This window comes from Herpailurus yagouaroundi, unplaced genomic scaffold (genome assembly GCF_014898765.1).
Source record: "Herpailurus yagouaroundi ecotype Mexico unplaced genomic scaffold, PumYag 100, whole genome shotgun sequence".
NCBI lineage: Eukaryota > Metazoa > Chordata > Mammalia > Carnivora > Felidae > Herpailurus > Herpailurus yagouaroundi.
The window spans coordinates 17,208,717-17,230,697 of record NW_024412391.1 but is presented as its reverse complement, the minus strand read 5'-3'; the positions used below and the strand labels follow the sequence as shown (position 1 = coordinate 17,230,697).

Below are 21,981 nucleotides of genomic sequence, written 5' to 3'. Positions count from 1 at the left end.
CTCCCCAAGCCGTGGCGGAGGTGGGGCCGGGCTTGGCTCCGCGAGGCCCGTGCATTCCAGAGAGCCGAACGAGCTAGAGCAACAAAGGAGCCGGGGAGTCGGTGGGGAGAAGTCGGGGGTCTGCGGCGCGCTCGGGCGAAGGTGGCGGCTGGGCCGCGGGGCTGGCGCAGAGGCGAAGCCGGGGAGCTATCCCCCACCGCCTGCCCGCGCCTGGCCTCCATCGCGGGGCTGGAAGATAGTTTCAAGAGGGAATGGGGCTGGAGATTGGGGGCCCAGGGGGCTCCCGGGGCTGAAGACAACTTGGATTGCCCGGAGAAAGAGTAGGGAGTTGTGCATCCCGGCCGGGGCCTCCGCCGCCCAACATGGGCCCCGGGTTCCAAAGTTTGCGAAGTTGGGCGCCGAGGGCCCGCGGCTCGCGGAGCGGGCGAGGGGGCCCGGCACCGGATTCGCCGGGCGCACAGGTCGCCTGAGCCACATCCGCGGCCCCAAGGGTTGCGTGTGTGGCCGGGGGGCTCCGGGGAGCGGGCGGGGGCGCCGGGGCTTCTGCTGAGTTGGCGGGTTTGGCCATGGCCGCTGCCCGCCTCGCACTGGGGCCAGGGATCCTGCTCCTGGGGCTGCTGCTGCTGCTGCTGCTGCTGCTGGGGGGCCCAGGCCGGGGGGCGGCCTTGAGCGGGAACGCGACTGGGCCTGGGCCGCGGAGCGCGGGCGGGAGCGCGAGAAGGAGCGCGGCCGTGACCGGCCCTCCGCCGCTGCTGAGCCACTGCGGCCGGGCAGCCTCCTGCGAGCCGCTACGCTACAACGTGTGCCTGGGCTCGGCGCTGCCCTACGGGGCCACCTCCACTCTGCTGGCCGGGGACTCGGACTCCCAGGAAGAAGCGCACGGCAAGCTCGTGCTCTGGTCGGGTAAGCGCGCGGAAGCCGGAGCCGGGGTTGCGGTGGTGGGATGCGGGACTCTGGGCAAGAATAGGCTCAGGCCTGAACGTTGGCGAGGGCAAGGGCTGCACCCGGGAGAGGTGGAGGAACACAGTCTGAAACTGTGGGTGCCGGCTGTAAGCAGGTTGGGACCCTCGGTGATGAGGCGAGACGGTTGAGGGAGCCGGTCACAAAAGGCCTGAGCAGGGTGGGTGCGCAAAGGATGCGGGGGAATGAGGGGCCCATGAGGCAGGGGCTCTGAGCCTCGGGAAAGGATGTTTCTTAAGAAGTGGAGCTGCTCCTCGTAAGCGCTGCTCTGAGAGCGGAGCCCCTGAGGATTCAAGGAGGTGTTTAGATCTTGGAAGACAAACCGGGAAGTGGAGTTGAAGAGGAAAGATGGGCTAGAAGGTTTAGGCAATTGAGGGACAGGATGGGGGGGGAAGAGTTGAGTGAAATTTGAGATGGATAAGAAACCCCCTGGTGTTGAGTAATTAAAAGTTAACCAGAAATTTCCAGAAATCTTGTTTGGGGAGACAGGAAGTCCAGAAAACGGTGATCTTGTCTTGCTATTACAGATTTCACCCTTTCCTCGTCTGAAAAATGGGGACTCTGATCCTTTTCTGAGGTCGTGAAGCAATGAGACTATTCTAAGGATTATTTGTGTATTCTTTGGAAATTTGGATCCTCAGGCTGGTCAGGGCTGCAGAAGGACACTTAAGCCCGGGATATTGAGAGCCTGTGGATACTTCCATAGTGGCCTGAAGTCCCAAAGCCCCCAACCTTAGGTTAGGATTATGGCCAGGCCTAAAAAACCCAAATAAATCCTTCCTTAGCAGTGTGGAGTGGATGATCTCCCCACTTGTCACTCTTCTGGGTTAGGGCCCTGAAGGGGGGTTGGGGAAGGGAACTGGTTTTGTCAGCCCTTGCTTCTAGTCAGTGTGATTTCCAAGCTGTCCATGAAAAAGAAAATCAAAAGTCAGGAGCCAACTTGGCAAGCTCCTTCTAATGTGGCAGGCCTTGGGTGCCCTACATCTCGGTTCCACCCTGGGGGCTGGTGATGATCCTGAAGCGGGGAGCCGAGATATAGGCTGCCTGTCATTGTCAACTTGGCCACTAGAGTTCTGAGTCTTTGCTGAATGTTGGACAAAGCCCTATCATTCCTGGCCTGGTATCATTCTGGCAGATGGCAGAGGAACGTGGAAGATGGTACCCTTGGTGGACCTACATCCTTAGTGGGTATCGGGTTCTAAAGGCAGCGTGTAGGCAGAAACCATGTGTAATCAACAGGAGCTTTGAAAAGTTCATAAGCTACCATAACCTAAGGTGTAGGTAATTTTTGCATATATATTCTTTTTATGGTAATATGTTTGTATAAATGTGTAACACATAATATAGTATATAAGAAGGGTAATACGTAGAAACTATAATTTTAGTCCTTAAAGTTACATAAATGCAAAAGAGCAGAAGACGGAAAGAATTAAAAAAAGGAACACAAAAGAAAGGTGTAAACAGATTTCTCTGAGAAGGTTTGTGTTTAGGAGCCAGTCGTGTGGAAAATACAAATCTCAGCACGAGAATCTCACCCAGTTCTAAGTTGCTCACACTGAGAGGATATCCCCCCTGCCCCTCCTCTCTCTACTTAGTTATTTTGCAGGGGCCCATGGTTGAATTCTCCTAAGTTAAAAGCATGTGTGATGCTGCCCTTCTGTAGTTACCATCAAATCAAGGAGGAAGGGTCTGGACCTCTTTCCAGTCCGTATTCCTGATAGCAGCCGCTGAGCAAGGCAGAAGTGTTTTAGCAGGGAAGTTTAGGAGTTAGAACCATCTGCTGGCTGTGTGGTTTTTTTTTTAATTTTTTTTTCAATGTTTATTTATTTTTGGGACAGAGAGAGACAGAGCATGAACGGGGGAGGGGCAGAGAGAGAGGGAGACACAGAATCGGAAACAGGCTCCAGGCTCTGAGCCATCATCCCAGAGCCTGACGCGGGGCTCGAACTCACGGACCGCGAGATCGTGACCTGGCTGAAGTCGGACGCTTAACCGACTGCGCCACCCAGGCGCCCCTGGCTGTGTGGTTTTGATCCTTACTAGCTGTGCCTCCGGTGGAGTAGGGTCCTGTAGAGGTGCCAGCCTGGGGCTCAGGTTTTTAGTTCATTCGGAATTTTTTCTCTGCTGCCATCATCCCTCAGCTCAGTTACGTTCCCAAGTGTATTCTAGCTGTTCTTTCTGCTTTGGGTCTTTCTGCTAGATGTTCTGGGCGGTGGGGTCGGTGGCGGGTGGAGTAGATCGGAGCCAAGTGTAAGAATCACAGACAGGCCTTTAGCCGGGAGCCTCTGGTGAGTGACTTTTCCCGTCCCGAGTTAGTGGTCTTGATTTGACCATGTCTAGGTGGTCAGTGTCACCTGGCTCTTGGAGGTATTTTTGTGGGTAAAGGATGAAAATGATCTAGGTTGTCTTCATCTGTGACCTCTTGAAGGTAGAGACTTGTTCTTCGCTTTTTTTTTTTTTAAAGCCTCGGAGTTCTGAGTACACAGCCATCCACTCATTCATTAAATTAGGCATTGGGTGCTTGCTGCGTGTCAGCCTGGATCAGGTTCTGGGGCACGTAAAGACGAGGAATACAGACGTGATTCCTGCCATTAAGGGGAAGACACACAAACAGCTTTAGCATTTCCTGGGAGAGGCATTGTGACAGGGTAGGGTGCTGAAGGAACACAAAGGGCAAGGGAAGACCCCCCAGAAGAATTGACATTTAACCTATGATCTGAGAAACAAGTAGGAATTCTTTGGGCCAAGGAAAGGTAGGATAGGAAGGAATAGGAAGAGGAGACGGCATGCAAAGGTGAGGTGAGAGGGCTTACTACTTTAGGAGTATACGATTTTAGTAGAGCTGGATCAAAGTAGGTGAGGGATAGAATTATAAGAGATAAGACCTAGGCAGTTAGAAAATAAAGGGATTCATACCCCATATTAAGAAGTTTGGATGTTATCCAGAAGATAATAAGGAGCCACTAAAAGCTTTTGAGCAAGGGAGAGATGTAATCACCGTTGCATTTTAGAAAGATCTCTTTGAGTATTGTGTGAAGAAGCCACGGGAGGAGGGGAGGCATGGAGCCTGGTTGCTTGTTTAGGGGATGGTATTCCGGGTAAGAGATGGTGGTGGCCACGATGGAGGTGGAGATCCAGGTGAGAGAGGATGGGGCAGCAGGCTGGAGGAAGTGGACCGATCCCAGAATTTTAGAGCTAGAACCCATGGGATTGCTGATGAGTTAGATGGAAGGCAAGAGTGAGCAGGAGGATGTAGGTTTTTCAGGCTCGCGGGGAAGGTGATATCGTTCTCTTCCACTAAGCTGGGAATGCTGGAGGAGGAGTAGGCTTAGGAAGAAAGCCTGGGTTCAGTTGGGCCATGTGAATTAGTGGTGCTCAGTGGACGTGTATGTGGAGATTACCAGCAGATCTGGAATAGGAGTTGCTGAAGAGAGCGGCCACTGTGTTATTCCTCGGCCCAGACTGCTGAGCCTTTTGGAAGTATGCCATTGAGTGAGGAAGTTTATAGCCCAGGCTGGACTGCTTTCTGGATCTGTAAAGAGCTCAGGTCCCTCCTGTATCTTTCAACCCTTTGGACTTGGGCTCATTCAGGCACTCAGCATCTTTCCCCATTACAGCTTGAAATGTCTCTTCTCAGGCATTCCAAGCTGACCAGACAAATATAATATCCAGGCCACAGTCCACCTTGGGCCAAATCTGGTTTGGTAAATGGGGCAAGGAAGCAGAGACCTGTGGCTGCGGAGGGAAATAGGCCCCTGACAGCCAGCACGTAGCCTCCTTGACCACCGCTGTGCTCTGTGTGTGCACAGGGGTGTGTGGCCTTGTCATTCAGCCGGGGGCAGCCAGGAGAAAAGAGCCAGAGAATTCTGGGAGGAATCTCTCTTTTCCTCTCAAGACAATCTGGTTGAGCGATGAGAGGAGGGATGTTGTTGGTGACGCTGGGTTGTTTGCAGGGGCAGACCGGAAAGAATTTCCTTAGAGCTTTTCCCAAACCTGGCTGGTGATCAGAATCAGTTAAGATATGTACATTTGGAAAGGATGAAAATACAGGAAAGCACCTACTGGCTCGAGTTTTACTTTTCCTTTAGATTTTTATTATTTATTTATTTATTTATTTATTTATAAAGATTTTCTTTTTCTTTTTTTGTTTAAAGTTTATTTTTGAGAGAGAGAGAGAGAGAGAGAGAGAGAGGGAGAGGGACAGAGAGAGAGGAGACAGAGAATCTGCTGTCAGTGCAGAGCCCGATGTGGGGCTGGAACTTACGATGCTCGAGATCATGACCCAAGCTGAAGTCAAGAGTCAGACGCTCAACTGACTGAGCCGCCCAGGTGCCTCAATAAAGATTGTATTTTTAAGTAATCTCTACAACCAAGGTGGGACTTGAACCCATAACCTTGAGATCAAGAGTTGTACACTTCACCGACTGAGCCAGCCAAGGGCCACGAGATTTTTAACTTTTCAACTGTGAAATGGCTGCATGTATGCAGAAGGTGCATAAAACACAGGGGCACTTAATAGCAAATAATTATAAAGTGACACCTGAGTCAAGAACCAGATCATGGTGGGGCCCCCCCAAAAGCTCCCCTTTGTCCCTCTCTTTTCTTCTAGAAGTAACCACTACCCTAATGTTTTGGATTATCATTTCCTTTTCCCTCTATAGTTTTGTCACCTAGTTTTGGAATCTTTAAACAGTATATTTTAGTTTTGAGTGTTTTTGAACTTTAGACAAATCGTGATACGTGTATTCTTCTGTCTTTTGTCTTGCTTCTTTTGCTATACCTTGTTTTGTAAGATTCATCCATGTTAGTGCAGGTCGTTTTTTTTCTTTGCCGAATAGTGTTCCATTGTAGAATACATCACAATTTATTAATCCATCTTATTATTGTTAAACATTTAAGTTGTCTCCGGTTTTTGGCCACTGTGAACAACATGGTGGTGAGTATTCTTCTAAGTATATCCTGGTTCACCCGCCTCAAGTTTCCCTAGGTACATACTCAGAGGAATGGAATAACTAGATAATTGCATACCTTCAACTTTACTAGGTAATATGGAACAGTTTTCCAAAGTGGTTCCACCAATGTGGTCCCCACTAATCGTGTAGAAGAGTCACCAGTGCCCACATGATTCCTGATGCTTGGTATTGTCACCATGTAAAATTCTTGCCAGTCTGGTGGCTATATTGTGGTATGTATTTGTGGTTTTAATTTGCATTTCCCTGATTACTGGTGAGGTTAAGCACCATGTCAAATGTTTACTGCCCACTTGGATTCTTCCTTTTATAAAATGTCTGTTCAAATCTCTGCCCCATTTTTCTTTTTTTTTAATAGATTTTTATTTATTTATTTTTGAAAGAGAGAGTGTGAGGGGGGGAGGGGCAGAAAGAGAGGGGGACAGAGGGTCCAAAGCGGGTTCCGCGTGGACAGCATGGAGCCCAATGTGGGGCTCGAACCCATGAACCGTGAGATCATGACCTGAGCTGAAGGGAGGCGTTTAACCAACTGAGCTCCCCGTGCGCCCCCGTTTTCCTTTGGGCGCTCATTTTCAGAAGATTTGTAGGACTTCTTTATTTATGCTAGAGTTGAGTCCTTTATTGATTTTATGCATCGAAACTGTTTTCTTGTCTTTGGCTTGCCTCTTTATTTTCTTTGTGCCTTCTGCTAAAAGAAGTTCTGTGCTTTAAGGTAGTCATTTATAAAACTTTTTATGATTAGTTCTTATTGTGTCTTCTTTTATCTTTTATTGTTTTTTACTGTTTATTTATTTTTGAGAGAGAGAGAATGAATGTGAGCAGGGGAGGTGCAGAGAGAGGGGGGCAGAGGATCTAAAGTGGACTCTGCACTGACAGCACAGAGCACGATGCGGGGCTTGAACTCACGAGCTGTGAGATCATGACCCAAGCCGAAGTCAGAAGCCCAACCAACTGAGGCACCCAGGAGTCCCTGTTGGGCCTTATTTTAAAAAGTCCTTTTATACCACAAAGTCATGAACTTACTCTCTTATGTTATCTTCTCCAAACGTTTTAAGGGTGCCTGGGTGGCTTAGAACAGCATCTGACTTTTGACACCAGCTCGGGTCTTGATCTCAGTGTCGCTTGAGTTCGAGCCCAGCATTGGGCTCCATGCTGGGTGCGGAGCCTACTCAAAAACGAAACAGCACTTTTTAGATTTTACTTTCAATTTATAGACATATAATTCACTAGTTTCATACATATTGCCTCAGCATCTTTTTTTTTTTTTTTTAAAGGAATATCCTTTCTCCACCGTTCTGCCATAAATCAAGTGTCCAGATATCTTTAGTTTCTGGGATCTTTTCTTTTTTTAATATTTTTTTATGTTTATTTAGTTTTTGAGAGAGAGAGAGAGAGAGAGACAGAGAGAGACAGAGTGCAAGCAGGGGAGGGGCAGAGAGAGAGGGAGACACAGAATCCGAAGCAGGCTCCAGGCTCCGAGCTGTCAGCACAGAGCCCGATGCGGGGCTTGAACTCACAAACCGCGAGACCAAGACCTGAGCCAAAGTTGGATCCTTAACAGACTGAGCTACCCAGGCGCCCCTAGTTTCTGGGATCTTTATTCTGTTCCATAGCTCTATTTTGTCTATTCTTTGCCAGTATGCACCATCTTAATTATAGCATGGTTCTTCATCTTCTTTGTGCTATAAACCTCTGGCAGTCTGGTAAAACCTATGGACCCCTTCTCAGTATAATATTTTTAAGTTTATAAGGTAAAACACATAGGATTGAAAAGGACCATATAAGATTTCAAAGGAAATGAACTATATTGAGCTATAGTTATCAAATACATTAAAACAAATTTGTGATCTAATATATATGTGCTTCTTTATTAATACACTAAGTAAGATATAGTATGTGTTTGATAACCACCATAATGTCAAGGCTGTGATGAACAGTAACAGTGTTTTGAGATTATCTGTAACAAAATATCTGTGACAAAAACACAAGTATTGATAACGTCACTGTGGTATGTGGCTTACATTCATAATTGAAGGAAATGCCAAATTTCTGTTAGATGTAATTTTTTTTCCGGTGCAGGTTCATGGGCCCCTAAATTCTCTACAAGAATGTTTGTGAGTTCCAGGGGCACCTGGGTGGCTCAGTCGGTTAAGCGTCCTACTCTTGGTTTCAGCTCAGGTCATGATCTCACGACTTTGTGGGTTCGAACCCCACATCAGGCTCCGCGCTGGCGGTGTGGAGACTGCTTGGGATTCTCTCTCTCCCTCTCTCTCTCTCTGCCCCTTCCCCCACTCGTGCCATCTCTGTCACTCTCAAAATAAATAAACTTAAAAAAAACAAAAAGAATCGTTTGTGGGGGCGCCTGGGTGGCTCAGTCGGTTGAGTGGCCGACTTCGGCTCAGGTCACGATCTCATGGTCCGTGAGTTCGAGCCCCACGTCGGGCTCTGTGCTGACAGCTCAGTGCCTGGAGCCTGTTTCCGATTCTGTGTCTCCCTCTCTCTGACCCTCCCCTGTTCATGCTGTCTCTCCCTGTCTCAAAAATAAATAAAACGTCAAAAAAAAAAAAATCGTGTCTGAGTTCCAAGCCAAGAACCTCCCCTGTTCTTATTAATACTTATAGTATAGTATAGTATAGTATAGTATAGTATAGTATAGTATTTATAATACAGCAGTATCTCATAGAGTCTGAGCTCTCCTTGACCTTTTGTATTTTAATATAAAAATAGGTGTTGGTGGTTTTGATCGAGATTACACTGAGGAAACAGACTAATTTGAAGAAAAAAAAAAGACATCTTTATGGTATTGAGTCTTCCTATCATTTCACTATATATTTCCATCTATTTAGATATTCTTTCATTTTCTCAATTGTTTTGCAGTTTTGTGCAGAGTTTAAATGTCATTTGTCAGATGTAGTCCTAGGTACTTGATTTTTAAAATACTATTATGAATAGTCCCTGTACCATTTCATTTTCTGTTTGTTGCTGGTGTATAGAAATGCAATTGATTGTGAATCCAGTAAACTAGGTAAATTGATTATTTATTATATACACAGTCATCTCATTTGTGAATAATGAGTTTGAGGTCTCCCTTTTCAAGCCATGTATCTTTTCGAAGCCTTTATTTATGTACCTTTATCGCCTTATGCACTACTTAAGACATCCAGTACATTGTTAAATAGAAGTGGTAATTGTAGCAGCAACCCTCATCTTTGACTTTTTCTGTATTCTAAAGTTTTTCAACCCTTCACCATTACATATGCTGTTTGGTGTAGGTTTCTTGTAGTTACATTGTATCAGATTAAGAAACTGTTCTTTTGGGGCGCCTGGGTGGCTCAGTCAGTTGGGCAGTCGACTTCGGCTCAGGTCATGATCTCGCGGTCGGTGAGTTAGAGCCCCGCGTCGGGCTCTGTGCTGACAGCTCAGAGCCTGGAGCCTGTTTCGGATTCTGTGTCTCCCTCTCTCTGACCCTCCCCCGTTCATGCTCTGTTTCTCTCTGTCTCAAAAATGAATAAACGTTAAAAAAATTAAAAAAAAACCTGTTCTTTTATTCTTAATTTGCCTATTGTTCTTTTTATCATGGTTGCATGTTGGATTCTATTAACTACTTCTATATCTATTGATATCATATGATTTTATTCTTCTTGAATCTGTTAATGTGGTAAATTGCATTGATTGAATTTCCTAATGTTAAACCAATCTCAGAACAATGGTTTTCAACTTGACTGATCACCAGAAGCACATAAAGAGTCATTTTAGTGGCTCAGTTGGTTAAGCATCGGACTTCGGCTCAGGTCATGAACTCGCGGTATGTGAGTTCGAGCCCCGCGTCGGGTTCTGTGCTGACAGCTCAGAGCCTGGAGCCTGCTTTGGATTCTGTGTCTCCCTCTCTGCCCCTCCTCTGCTCATGGTCTGTCTTTCTCTCTCTCTCTTTCAAGAACAAGTAAACATTAAAAAAATAGAAAAATAAAAAATAAGTCATTTTCAGAGCTTAAATTGTAGCAAATATTGAAGAAGTCTATGAATATAGAAAAATGCAAAGACTAACATAACACCTGTGTCTTTTTTCCCCCTCCGTTTCGTATTTTAATAAAACAAAAGGAATAAAATAATACAGATAAAGTTGATGTCCCTTTTCTTCTGGTCTACAATTTTGTTCCCTTCTCTTCTCTACGGAGCTTCCCCCATCTCAGTAACTCGCATATTTATTTTTCTAAGCTTAATTACTTCTAAAAATAGGCAGTATGTGCACATAGTATAAAACTCAAAAGTAACAAAAGTTAAATCCTTTCACTTCTGCTTCCGGCTCCCCGTTTCTCCTGCCTACAGGCAACCATCAGCACTGGTTTTTGTGTGTTCTTTCGGAGACATCCAACATGTGTACAAATGTACACATTTTTTTTTTTTTTCCTCCCACAACCATTAGTGGCCTACTCTTCAGGCTGTTCCCACCCAACTGAATCCATTGAATAAGATGCATTGGAGATAGTTCCATTTCAGTGCAAATAGTTCAACCTGGTGTAGTGTCCTATTATATTGATTTATGATATTTTATGCAGCCGGTCTCCTGTTGATGGCTGCGGATTCACGCAGTTTCTACTCTTCTGCTGTTACAAACAATGCTGCAACGAATAGTCTTGTGTATTGGCTTTGTAAACATGTGGAGTGGGATCACTAGTATAAAATGTTGATAGATAATGCCAAATAGTCTCCCCAAGTGTTTACTAATTTCTGTTTTACTCGAAATGTACGAAAGTGCCAGTTTCACTGACATTCTTGTCAATAGGCCGTTTTCAAATGTGTTGATCTGTATCCCTCTAAAAGTTTAAAAAATTATGTCTCATTGTAGTTTTATTTCACATTCAGTTTATTTATTTTTTAATGCTTTCATTTATTTTTGAGAGAGACAGAGACAGAATGCGAGTGGGTTAGGGGCAGAGAGAAGGGGAGACACAGAATCCGAAACAGGCTCCAGGCTCCGAGCTGTCAGCACAGAACCTGACTCGGGGCTCGAACTTACAAGACGCGAGATCATGACCTTTGCTGAAGTCGGCCACTTAACCGACTGAGCCACCCAGGCGCCCCCACATTTCAGTTTATTAACAGTGAGATTGGATATTTCTTAATGTGTTTAAAAGCCATTTGGATTAGATCTGTCTTCTGCCCATTTTTCTATAGGATCATGAATTTCTTACTGATGTGGAGGAGCTAAGGCATATAAGGAGATGAGCTCTTTCTTTTTAATTTTTTTTTAATATTTATTTATTTTTGAGAGAGAGAAAGACAGACCATGAACAGGGAAGGGGCAGAGAGAGAGGGAGACACAGAATCCAAAGCAGTTCCAGGTTCTGAGCTGTCAGCACAAAGCCCGACGTGCGGCTCGAACTCACGGACCACAAGATCATGACGTGAGCGAAAGTTGGACGCTTAACCAACCGAGCCACCCAGGCACCCCATTTTTTAAAAAAATTTTTTTTAATGTAAGGAGATTAACTCTTTACCAGTGATATGTATTGGAAATATATTTTCTCAGTATATTGCGTTTCTCATGGTTTTTGTTTTTACCCTATTTTTTTCTGAAGTCTTTTTAAAATCTTTTATTTCGTAGCTTCTGAGTTTTGTGTCATACTTCGAAAGGCCTTCCCTACTTAAGATTTAAAAACCACATCCCATCTTTTCTTCTGGTACTTTAATTTTTAAAACTCATGCAGTCATTTGAATTTATCTGGAACTTATTTTTATGTAAGAAATGGGGTAAGGATCCAAATCATTTTTTCCCTAGGTGGTTCTTCAATTGTCTTTTAAGATTTATTTAATAGTCTTTCTTTTCCTCATTTTTAAGGTACAATATAATACTTAAAACGAGAAAAAGAAAAACAATGAAATTCCACATTTTAAAAAGTTGATCACTGCAAATATCACAAAACCCAGAAAAATAACATAATATTTTTGTTAATCAGCTGCTTGCTGCTCCTCTAGAATACATTTTACTCTGGTGAGCTCCCCCCTTTTTAAGTATAGTGTTCAGTAAACATCCAGTAAATTTAACTTTTTCTTTGTTGTACCTCGCTATGAATTTAGACAAATATATAGAGTTATGTAGTCAGCCACTGCATTCAAGATAGTGAAAAGCCCATCAGACCCCAAAATTCCCTCTTACTGCCCCTTTGTAGGCAAATTCTCCTCCTACCCAGCCCCTGGCAACCACTGGTGCATTCTCTGCCCCTGCCCACTCAGTCAGAATTTCTGAGAGTGGGTTTCTCCCTCTAGAATGATAAAGGTTCCCTAGGTGATTCTGATTTGAGTGGAGGCTCAGGAAAGTTGCCTGAGGACACTGCTTCTTCTTTTTATTTTTTTATTTTTATTTTATTTTTAATGTTTATTTATTTCTGAGACAGAGAGAGACAGAGCATGAGTGGGGGAGGGGCGGAGAGAGAGGGAGACACGGAATCCGAAGCAGGCTCCAGGCTCTGAGCCGTCAGCCCAGAGCCCGACGCGGGGCTCGAACTCACAAATGGTGAGATCATGACCTGAGCCGAAGTCGGTCGCTCCACCGACTGAGCCACCCAGGCACCCCAGGACACTGCTTCTTGACCGGAACTTGCTCTGTGCCCCTGGAATAGGCTTTGTGGTAGTGAGAGCTGTGAGCGGTCAAAGGTCTCAGATAAGTGATGACAGCTGATATTTCCCGAGTGCTTACTATCTGACGGGTACCATGCTAAACACATCAAGTGCGTTATCAAACTCTTCACAACATTCCCAGGAGGTAAATCCCCATTTTGCAGATGAGGAAACTGAAGCTAGAGATAGAGATAGAGTAATTTGCTGGAGATCACACAGCCAGGAAATGGGAGAGCCAAGGCTCGGACCCAGGCAGGCTAATTGTAGTGTCCATGCCCCTCATCCCTCTGCTGTATTGCCTCCCTCCTAAAAAGAGCAGCTATCTGCCCCTACCGCCCCCAGCCTGGCAGTGTGGCAGTCGCCAGTTTGTCTCTCACGTCCTTAGACGCTTCTCCTAACACAACTTCTTTCAACGTTTTTATTTATTTTTGGGACAGAGAGAGACAGAGCATGAACGGGGGAGGGGCAGAGAGAGGGAGAGACACAGAATCGGAAACAGGCTCCAGGCTCTGAGCCATCAGCCCAGAGCCCGACGCGGGGCTCGAACTCACGGACCGCGAGATCGTGACCTGGCTGAAGTCGGACGCTTAACCGACTGCGCCACCCAGGCGCCCCTAACACAACTTCTTGTGTGGGACCCCGGTATTCCTGAAGCAGGGGTGATTCGGGAGGGGCAATGGGGGCGGAATGCTGAGTGAGCCCCGCCCCTGGGATAGCAGGGTAGGTGCCTGGGTTGGGGCAGGGGTGCTGTTTCTGTCTTGCTGACAACATGTTTCCTCCCTCTGCACTGGACAGAGCCTCCTCTGTTTCTCTCCATCTGATTTCCTGTTTCCTCCTCTGGCTTTGGAGTACCTGGGCTCCCCTGACTACCTCTTCTTAAGCTCCTACCTGTTCTCTATTTCACCTCAGCTTGGTAAGAGGAACAGGGATCCTGGGGTCTGGGCAAGGGGCAACATCTCGTTCTAGTGCATGGGCCCTGGAAGGGGTGGGTCCCACAACCTCCCTTTCCCCTGGAAGAGGCCTGTAGAAGGTTTTAAGGATGCCCCTGAAAAGGTACAAGGCAAGTCGAGCTGGGGTCCTCAGCCAGAGGCACTAACGCTCCCTAGCAGGGCTTTTGGAAATGGGGGCTGTTTTTTTAAAAACTTGAATTGCATTATAACATACACACAGACCAGCGCGTGAGTCATGAGCTCGATTCTTCACATGGTGAATACACACATTTAACCACTACCGGATCAAGAAATAGAACATGACCAGCATCCCAGAAACTCCCCTTCAGGCCCTCTTGCAGTCACCAACCCTGGAGTAGGGGCAAGGGGAGTGTTTTTTAATTGTCGTGATGACTTAACGGGTTCTGGGATTTAGTGGGCGGAGTCCAGGGCTGCTAAATGTCTTGCAATACATCGGACAGTCCTGCAGCACAAAGGATCCTCCTGCCCAAATGCTCTGTTGAGAAACACTGTGCCTGACACCTCCCGCATTATGGCAAAGAGACCTGCCCTAGGCCTGGGAAACAGCTGTGGGTCAGAGTGAGGAGGGGTGTCACCACAATGTATCCACACTGTTGCCTCTCTCCAGGCCTCCGGAACGCCCCCCGCTGCTGGGCAGTGATCCAGCCCCTGCTGTGTGCTGTGTACATGCCCAAATGCGAGAATGACCGGGTGGAGCTGCCCAGCCGCACCCTGTGCCAGGCTACCCGAGGCCCCTGTGCCATTGTGGAGAGGGAGCGTGGCTGGCCTGACTTCCTGCGTTGTACCCCTGACCACTTCCCCGAGGGCTGCCCGGTGAGTGCTGTGACAGGCAAGCCGCAAGCCTAGGGCAGGGCCCAACAGGAAGCAGGGGCAGGGGAGCCCCGCAGCCTTCTCTCCCGGGAGACCCCAGGAGACCCCAAATCTGCAGCCGTGGGGTCAATGAGCCACAAACCCAAACTGAAGCTCACTGGCGGGGCCAGTCTATCAGGGATTGTCTGTTGATTTGTAGACGATAACTTGTGTTCAACAAATATTTTTTGAGCACCTACTCCGCTAGGTGTTGGGGAGTTTCGGGGGTCGATGACGACAGGAACTCACTCTCCAAGAAGTTTATTGTGTATTTAGGGAGTCCAGGCGCGCACATGTAAAACAGCTATAGACCCCAAGACGGATGTGATCTCGTTCTGGTGGTAAAGGAGGGCTCATAAGTAATAATAATACTAATGGCAGTAATGTTGGTAATAAAACTAATTATTATTATTTGCTATCTGCCAAATACCATAAGAGCCTCTTACAGCCATTGATTCACTTACCCCTTAAACCACACCATGAAGTAGGGACTGCTGTCTTATACGTGGGGAAACCGAGAGGTCCAATAATTTGTCCCAGCCTTTTGATATAGTTTGTCATTGAGTGGCAGGGCGGGGTTTCAAAAGCTGGAAAGCTATCTCCAGCCTGTGCTCGTAGGCACTCTACCAAGCTGCCCTTATGCCTCGTATTAAGCCAAAGGGTGCCCCTGGGCCTCCTGCTCCCTTTTGCACTGCCTTTTCCCCTTCCCTCGTGCCAGAATGAGGTGCAGAACATCAAGTTCAACAGTTCGGGCCAGTGTGAGGCTCCCTTGGTTCGGACCGACAACCCCAAGAGCTGGTATGAGGACGTGGAGGGATGTGGGATCCAGTGCCAGAACCCGCTGTTCACTGAGGCCGAGCACCAGGACATGCACAGCTACATCGCGGCCTTCGGCGCAGTCACAGGCCTCTGCACACTCTTCACCTTGGTCAGCTGAGGGCAGGCCTGCGGGCGGAGGGGTTAGGGGAACGGGGGTCCGGAACACACAGCCTATAAAGTGGGAAGTGGATCGACAGTTGTCTGCGTTGTGAGGGCAGAGGGAATGGGGAGAGGATGCCTTGGGGGGTGTCCCTGGGGGAAGGGTCTGGATAAGAGGGTTCGGGGGCTCAGACAAAGGTGTCTGTGGCAGCAGAATCACCCTAACCTCATAGAGCGGATCCCACTTCTCTCTTCTAGGCCACGTTTGTGGCTGACTGGCGGAATTCGAATCGCTACCCTGCTGTTATTCTCTTCTACGTCAATGCGTGTTTCTTTGTGGGGAGCATCGGCTGGTTGGCCCAGTTCATGGACGGCGCCCGCCGGGAGATCGTCTGCCGTGCAGATGGAACCATGAGGCTCGGGGAGCCCACGTAGGTGTTTTGAGGACCCAGAAGCCAGGGTGACGGACAGAAGGCTGAAATGAAAAGGGACAGGGTGGGCTTGAAACTGAAGATTTCAGTGTAGGGTTCAGCTCTGCCTTGTTGAGCCTACGGTATCCAGCGTTGGGGATGTGATTGTTTGCATCTGCTCAGAGGGGCATCTTCCATAACCTCTTCGAATGTGACCTGAGTCCCACCTCCAAGCTCTGACTCCTAGGGAACCTCCAGACGTTAGAGGCCAAGGCTCTGGGGACAGGGTGGAGAGAGCTGATAAAGGGAATATGGAATGCCCTCCCCAAGTGCCCCTCCACATGTCTGCACAGCTCCAATGAGACCCTGTCCTGCGTCATCATCTTTGTCATCGTGTACTACGCCCTTATGGCTGGTGTCGTCTGGTTTGTGGTCCTCACCTATGCCTGGCACACCTCCTTCAAAGCCCTGGGCACCACCTATCAGCCTCTGTCCGGCAAGACCTCCTACTTCCACCTGCTCACGTGGTCACTCCCGTTTGTCCTCACTGTGGCAATCCTTGCCGTCGCCCAGGTATGGTGACCGGTAGGAGGCTGGGGACCTGAGTGGAGTGGGCTTGGGTAGGGGGGCCCGTGACCCACTCGGTCCCTCCCACCCCCACCCCCCTTTGTGCCGCAGGTGGATGGGGACTCTGTGAGCGGCATCTGTTTTGTGGGTTACAAGAACTACCGATACCGTGCAGGCTTCGTGCTGGCCCCGATCGGCCTGGTGCTCATTGTGGGAGGCTACTTCCTCATCCGAGGTGAGTAGGCACCAAGCGGGCACCAGTCGGGCAGCAAAAAGCGCTGAGCACCCGCTCTGTGTAAGTAGGAGCTAGGAGCTGCCGGTTCTGCTACCTTTGCAGCAACCTTTGTGCTGGCCCGAGCAAGGCAGCCCCTTTCTCCAGAGCCTTGAGCCGGGGCTCACAGCTTGTGGAGTAGAGCCTGAGCTGGGTTCCAGCCCCCGCTCAGCCCTTGGCCCGGTGCACTTGTATGGTGAATAACCCGCCCTGTCCACGTGGACCAACTCAGGGCCTTTGGTCATGTGTGTGCACCCTGAATTTATACATGAGCTCCATCTTCTGGCTCCTCATCCGCCTCCTACCCCCAGAACATAGTCACACACAGTTTTCACAACATGCACAGATTCTCTGTTCCCTAATTTCCCCGTCTGGATCCGCCGCCTCCGTCTCTTCTTAGCTCATTTGTGTTGCATTTTCTTTGTAAACTTCAGTTTCCTCTCCCTGTGCTGTCAGCCTTCTGTTCAGCCCACCTCTTTCTGCCAGTGTCTGGGCCTTTGATTTAGGTTTCGGGCCCGTGCTCTCCTGTACGGTAGCCACTGGCCACCTGTGTTGAAACTGGTCCAGATTGCGATGTATCGTAAGTACAAAATCCACACTGCACTGCAAAGACTCCGCACACACCAAAAGGTAAACTGTCTCATTAATAGTTTGTTGTGTGGATTACATATTGAAATGCTACTAAAACACAATGATGTATTGCTCGGGGAAGGTATGGAAATCAGCTTCGTTTGCATCTTTTTTACTTTTTTAACGAGGCTGCTAGAAAATGTGAGCTTATGGGTGTGGCTGACATACTTCTATCGCATAGCTCTGTTGTTACATCTCTTTTCTTGCCTTTTCCATCAGCACAGCTATGACCTGGCTGCCTTACTTACGGGGAGCCGGGGCCAGGACGAAGGCACCTTCTCTCTCTTCTCGACTGTTTGTCTGGGCTCTGCCTCCGTCTTTCCAAGTACATAGCACATCTGCCACCAGCTGTGCCCCATTTCTCAAGTGTCTCCAGTTTCCCCAAGCTTTACATCAGCAGAGGAGTAATCAGACCTGGGACTGCCTGCCACCTCCATCCCTCCCGGGAGAGTGGCCTCACCCCACTAATGTCTGAGATCTCTCTTCTGTTCAGGAGTCATGACTCTGTTTTCCATCAAGAGCAACCATCCCGGGTTGCTGAGTGAGAAGGCTGCCAGCAAGATCAACGAGACCATGCTGCGCCTCGGTGAGTGGGCCCCAGGGCCTTTGGCCCGAGGTACTGATCAGTCCGACACTGCACACTTGTGTGGCTGTGGGACCTGCAGGATGGGATCTTGGAGGACGCATTGTGAGTGGTGCAAGTTAGCAGCCATGGGAACAAGACAAGGCTGTGGGGCATGTGTGTGTATGGGGGGTGGGATGGGGTGAGAGGTCATGGTGGTAGCAACTCAAAAGAAGGGGACCTTCTTGGATGGAAGAATTCAGGCTCGTGCCCAGACTGCTTCCTCGTGCCCACTGGGGCCCTCCCGCAGTTGGCTCAAGTGCCCTTCAAGTCTTATTCTGGAGAATACAGCAAACTGAGCCTAGCGTGAATTTACCCCAGACTCAGCCATCTTTCAGGCCTGAATGGGGCAGACGCCTTGTCCCCACTGCTGCTCCCACACCGGGGATTGGTAATGCTCTGTCCCACCCTGGCCCTCCACAGGCATTTTTGGCTTCCTGGCCTTTGGCTTTGTGCTCATCACCTTCAGCTGTCACTTCTACGACTTCTTCAACCAGGCTGAGTGGGAGCGCAGCTTCCGGGACTATGTGCTGTGAGTGCAGTGCTGGGGGCTTGGGGGCGGCAGCCACAGGACTTCAGACAGCCCTAGCCCTCCTTGCTGTCCAGCAAGGGTCTGCTAGGCACCTGCCTCTGACGGGCAGGTGAAACTGTCCATCCTGCTCTGGGCACCCAAGATGTCAATTGCTCTGTAATTTGCAAACACGGCAAAGCACGTCTCCTGTCCCGGCTCAACTCTGCTCTCCTCTCTGCACGAGCCACTGTCTGGCTGGTGTGTTTAACTGTTCAGCCCTCTCATGTTTGGGCTTCTCTGACGACTCTGTGTTGGCCACAGAAGTCACTCTAATTCTCACGTACTCTTTTACAGAGCTTATTATAGAGCCCTGCACGGAGTAGTTACCTCTCCACGATACGTGTAACAACCTATTAATACTTGCTAGCCTTGCCTGTGCTTTTTTGTGTCACCATGAGGATGAATCTGAGAGTGAAGCATCTCATCCACTGAAAGAAGGGCTGCACTAGCTGATGTCAGGAATAGCAGTTACAACGCTCATTAAAATGGACACCAGTCCACATCCTGACTGCCTCAGGCTCTTCCTTAACGGCTCCAGCTTCCAGTCTGGGAAGCAAGCTTTAAACCACACTAATACCTGGTCCTCCCCCAGAGATGTGATTTCATTGTCTGGGGTGTGACCCAGGCATTAGTAGTTATAAAAAGTAACTCTAATGTCTCAAGTGACTCTAGTGAGCACCCAGGGCTGTGAATCGTTGCCGTGGGCCTTAGCTCTTTCTAAAGTCTTTGGATTGATTGGGTACCCAGAGAGCCTCACCTGTCTACTAACCCCCCCCCCCACCACAGGTGCCAGGCCAACGTGACCATCGGGCTGCCCACCAAGAAGCCCATTCCTGACTGTGAAATCAAGAATCGCCCCAGCCTCCTGGTGGAGAAGATCAACTTGTTTGCCATGTTTGGAACCGGCATTGCCATGAGCACCTGGGTCTGGACCAAGGCCACGCTGCTCATCTGGAGGCGCACCTGGTGCAGGTGGGGCCAGCAGCCAGCCGGTTCTGACCTCGCCGCCTTACTCCCTCACTCTTGGTGTCCCCACCAATAAGGGTCGCCTGCTCCGTGGTCTCTCAACAGTCACCGGCAGACCAGTTTTCTAAGGGTCTGCATTGAGCTGCCTAAAGCTGCCTTCTGTGTGGCTCACCACTGCCCCCTGGTGACACCTCCTGTCCTCAGGAGGACCCTTCAAGTGCTGAGCCTGCCGCCAGCATCTTTCTTCTAAGAAGGGAATGATTTGAGCGATTTGAGTACTGGGCATCCAGGAGCCCTGCATCCTAGGCCCACTTCTTTGCAGAGGTCTCTTCTCAGAGTCCTCGAGGGACTTGGGGCCCTCTGGAGGCTCCATCCCTGGAGGGAAAGGCTTCGCCGGTCTTCAACAGGATTTGATGGGAAGTGGCTGCTCCTCGACTTCCCCTCCCCCATCTCTTCTGCTCTCAGGTTGACTGGGCAGAGTGATGATGAGCCCAAACGCATCAAGAAGAGCAAGATGATCGCCAAGGCCTTCTCCAAGCGGCGTGAGCTGCTGCAGAACCCAGGCCAGGAACTCTCCTTCAGCATGCACACTGTCTCCCACGACGGGCCTGTGGGTGAGCCTCGGTCCCTTTCCTCCACTGGAGCCACCCGATCCCCGCAACGCCTGGGCCCCCTTCCCCACTAAGCTGCTACGGACACATGGACTGGCAGGAAGGCAGGAAGGAAGAAAGCAGCCCCTCCTTTCCTCCCACACTCCACCCTCTCTCATCCCCCTTCCGTCCCTCGCTACTCTGCCCTCTGTTTCTGCCCCTGGGTCTGCTTGCTGGTGCTTTGGTTTCAAAAGGAGTCATCTCCCTCTCACTTCTTCTGTCTTCTCCAGTGGTTCTCCCTGGGCTAGAGTAAGTCTGGGTTCTAGGAACTGGGTTTCTGGCCTCTAGTGATGGTAGATCACTGGGACTGGGTAGATCACTGTGATTCCCTGGGTGGGCTTTCTGGACTCCGTGGACTGGGAGGGAGCTACAGTCACCCAAGGAGTGGGGCAGTCATGATTCCTTAGCCCTTCCTTCTACCCCCACAGCGGGTTTGGCCTTTGACCTCAATGAGCCCTCTGCCGACGTGTCCTCTGCCTGGGCCCAGCATGTCACCAAGATGGTGGCTCGGAGAGGAGCCATACTGCCCCAGGATGTGTCTGTCACCCCTGTGGCAACTCCAGGTACAAGGAGTCAAGCTTCTGTAGGAAGTGGGGGGTGGGGGCATGGAGTCTGGGGGTTCTTGGGACTGGAGCACAAGCAGCTGCCAAAAGGGAGACCCTGGAGGATGTAGAGTGTGGGGCTGAGGCACTAGAGATCTAGAGTTGTGGGTCCCAGACCTCAAAAGTAGGGGTCCAAGGAAAGAACAGGTGATGTGGACAGACCAGCGTCCCAGGCTCACGTTCTCTCTCCTGCCATCAGTGCCCCCAGAGGAAAAAGCCAACCTGTGGCTGGTTGAGGCAGAGATCTCCCCAGAGCTGGAGAAGCGCCTGGGCCGGAAGAAGAAGCGGAGGAAGAGGAAGAAGGAGGTGTGCCCGCTGGTGCCACCTCCTGAGCTTCACCACCCTGCCCCTGCCCCTGCGGCCAGTGCTGTTCCTCGACTGCCTCAGCTGCCCCGGCAGAAGTGCCTGGTGGCCGCAGGTGCCTGGGGAGCTGGGGAATCCTGCCGACAGAGAGCCTGGACCCTGGTCTCCAACCCCTTCTGCCCAGAACCCAGTCACCTGCAGGATCCATTTCTGCCCAGTGCCCCAGTTCCCACGGCGGCCTGGGCTCAGGGCTGCCGGCAGGGGCTGGGGCCCATTCACTCCCGCACCAACCTGATGGAGGCAGAGCTCATGGATGCAGATTCAGACTTCTGAGCCCGGAGAGTGGGACCTGGGATAGGAAAGAGCGGCAAATACCATTCTGAGGTTCTTCATCCTCCCTGAGAGTGCTTCCCCAGGATCTTGTCTTCCAGAGCACCTGAGGGTGCAGTGCCCTCCCAGGAGGGCTCTATGTGTCTGTCTCAGGGCAGCAGGACTGTGGGAAAGGGCCCTGACATCTCCACGGGCAGGCTTCATCCAGGGAAGGACCCTGGAGCTCAGGGTCCTTGTTTCTGCCCCACCAGCTGGAGTCTGGCTGGCAGTATCCATGTGCAGCAGGGTCATGAGATCTGCAGAGCTTGGGGGTGGGGGGGACAGTGACGGTCGAGGCAGGGGTGACAGTACCCAGAGTGGCCTGCGGTAGCCAATGAGGCAGCCAGGCCCATACCTGGCAGATGAGGGCTGGCTGCCCTTCTCTGTGCCAGTGGATGCCCTTTTCTGGCACTCTCAGACCAAATGTGTTTATTGTGTCATTAGTCCTTTGTCTAGGTGGGGACGGGGCTCCCTTCTCCCTCTTCCAGGTGGTTGTGGAGCTGGAAGTGCCTATTCCCGTAGGGGCTATAACCTCTCTTCACAGGTGCCCGGTTGGCCCGACCCCAGGCCAGTAGCCCGTCCTGTGTGCTCCTGTACCCTCCTTCCCCTTTCCCATTTCAGTGCAACCAGGCCAACCTCTTCCTGTTTCCCTGTTCGTTGATTAGGACCCAGAACTGCTGCATGCTCCATCCCTCCCCCATCCCCCACCCTTTTGATGCTGGCTGCATCTCCAG

General features: G+C 49.8%; 1 protein-coding gene across 1 annotated transcript; it reads left to right on the top strand.

Moving 5' to 3' along the window:
• Positions 1 to 50: 50 nt before the first annotated feature.
• On the top strand, positions 51 to 21,519 carry SMO (smoothened, frizzled class receptor). The gene is made up of 12 exons (XM_040472001.1): positions 51 to 903; positions 14,127 to 14,332; positions 15,087 to 15,296; positions 15,545 to 15,717; positions 16,050 to 16,269; positions 16,375 to 16,498; positions 17,658 to 17,750; positions 18,210 to 18,318; positions 19,144 to 19,329; positions 19,789 to 19,937; positions 20,402 to 20,536; positions 20,775 to 21,519. The coding sequence occupies exons 1-12, from the start codon at positions 567 to 569 to the stop codon at positions 21,209 to 21,211; spliced, it is 2,379 nt and encodes a 792-aa protein (XP_040327935.1). The 5' UTR covers positions 51 to 566; the 3' UTR covers positions 21,212 to 21,519.
• The last annotated feature ends 462 nt before the right edge of the window (positions 21,520 to 21,981 follow it).

Bases quoted from the DNA above. Each gene is read 5' to 3' on its own strand.
- SMO (XM_040472001.1), top strand. From the start codon at position 567: ATGGCCGCTGCCCGCCTCGCACTGGGGCCAGGGATCCTGCTCCTGGGG. The intron at 16,270-16,374 runs GTATGGTGACCG...TTTGTGCCGCAG, and splicing joins CAATCCTTGCCGTCGCCCAG to GTGGATGGGGACTCTGTGAG. The intron at 20,537-20,774 runs GTACAAGGAGTC...TCCTGCCATCAG, and splicing joins CACCCCTGTGGCAACTCCAG to TGCCCCCAGAGGAAAAAGCC.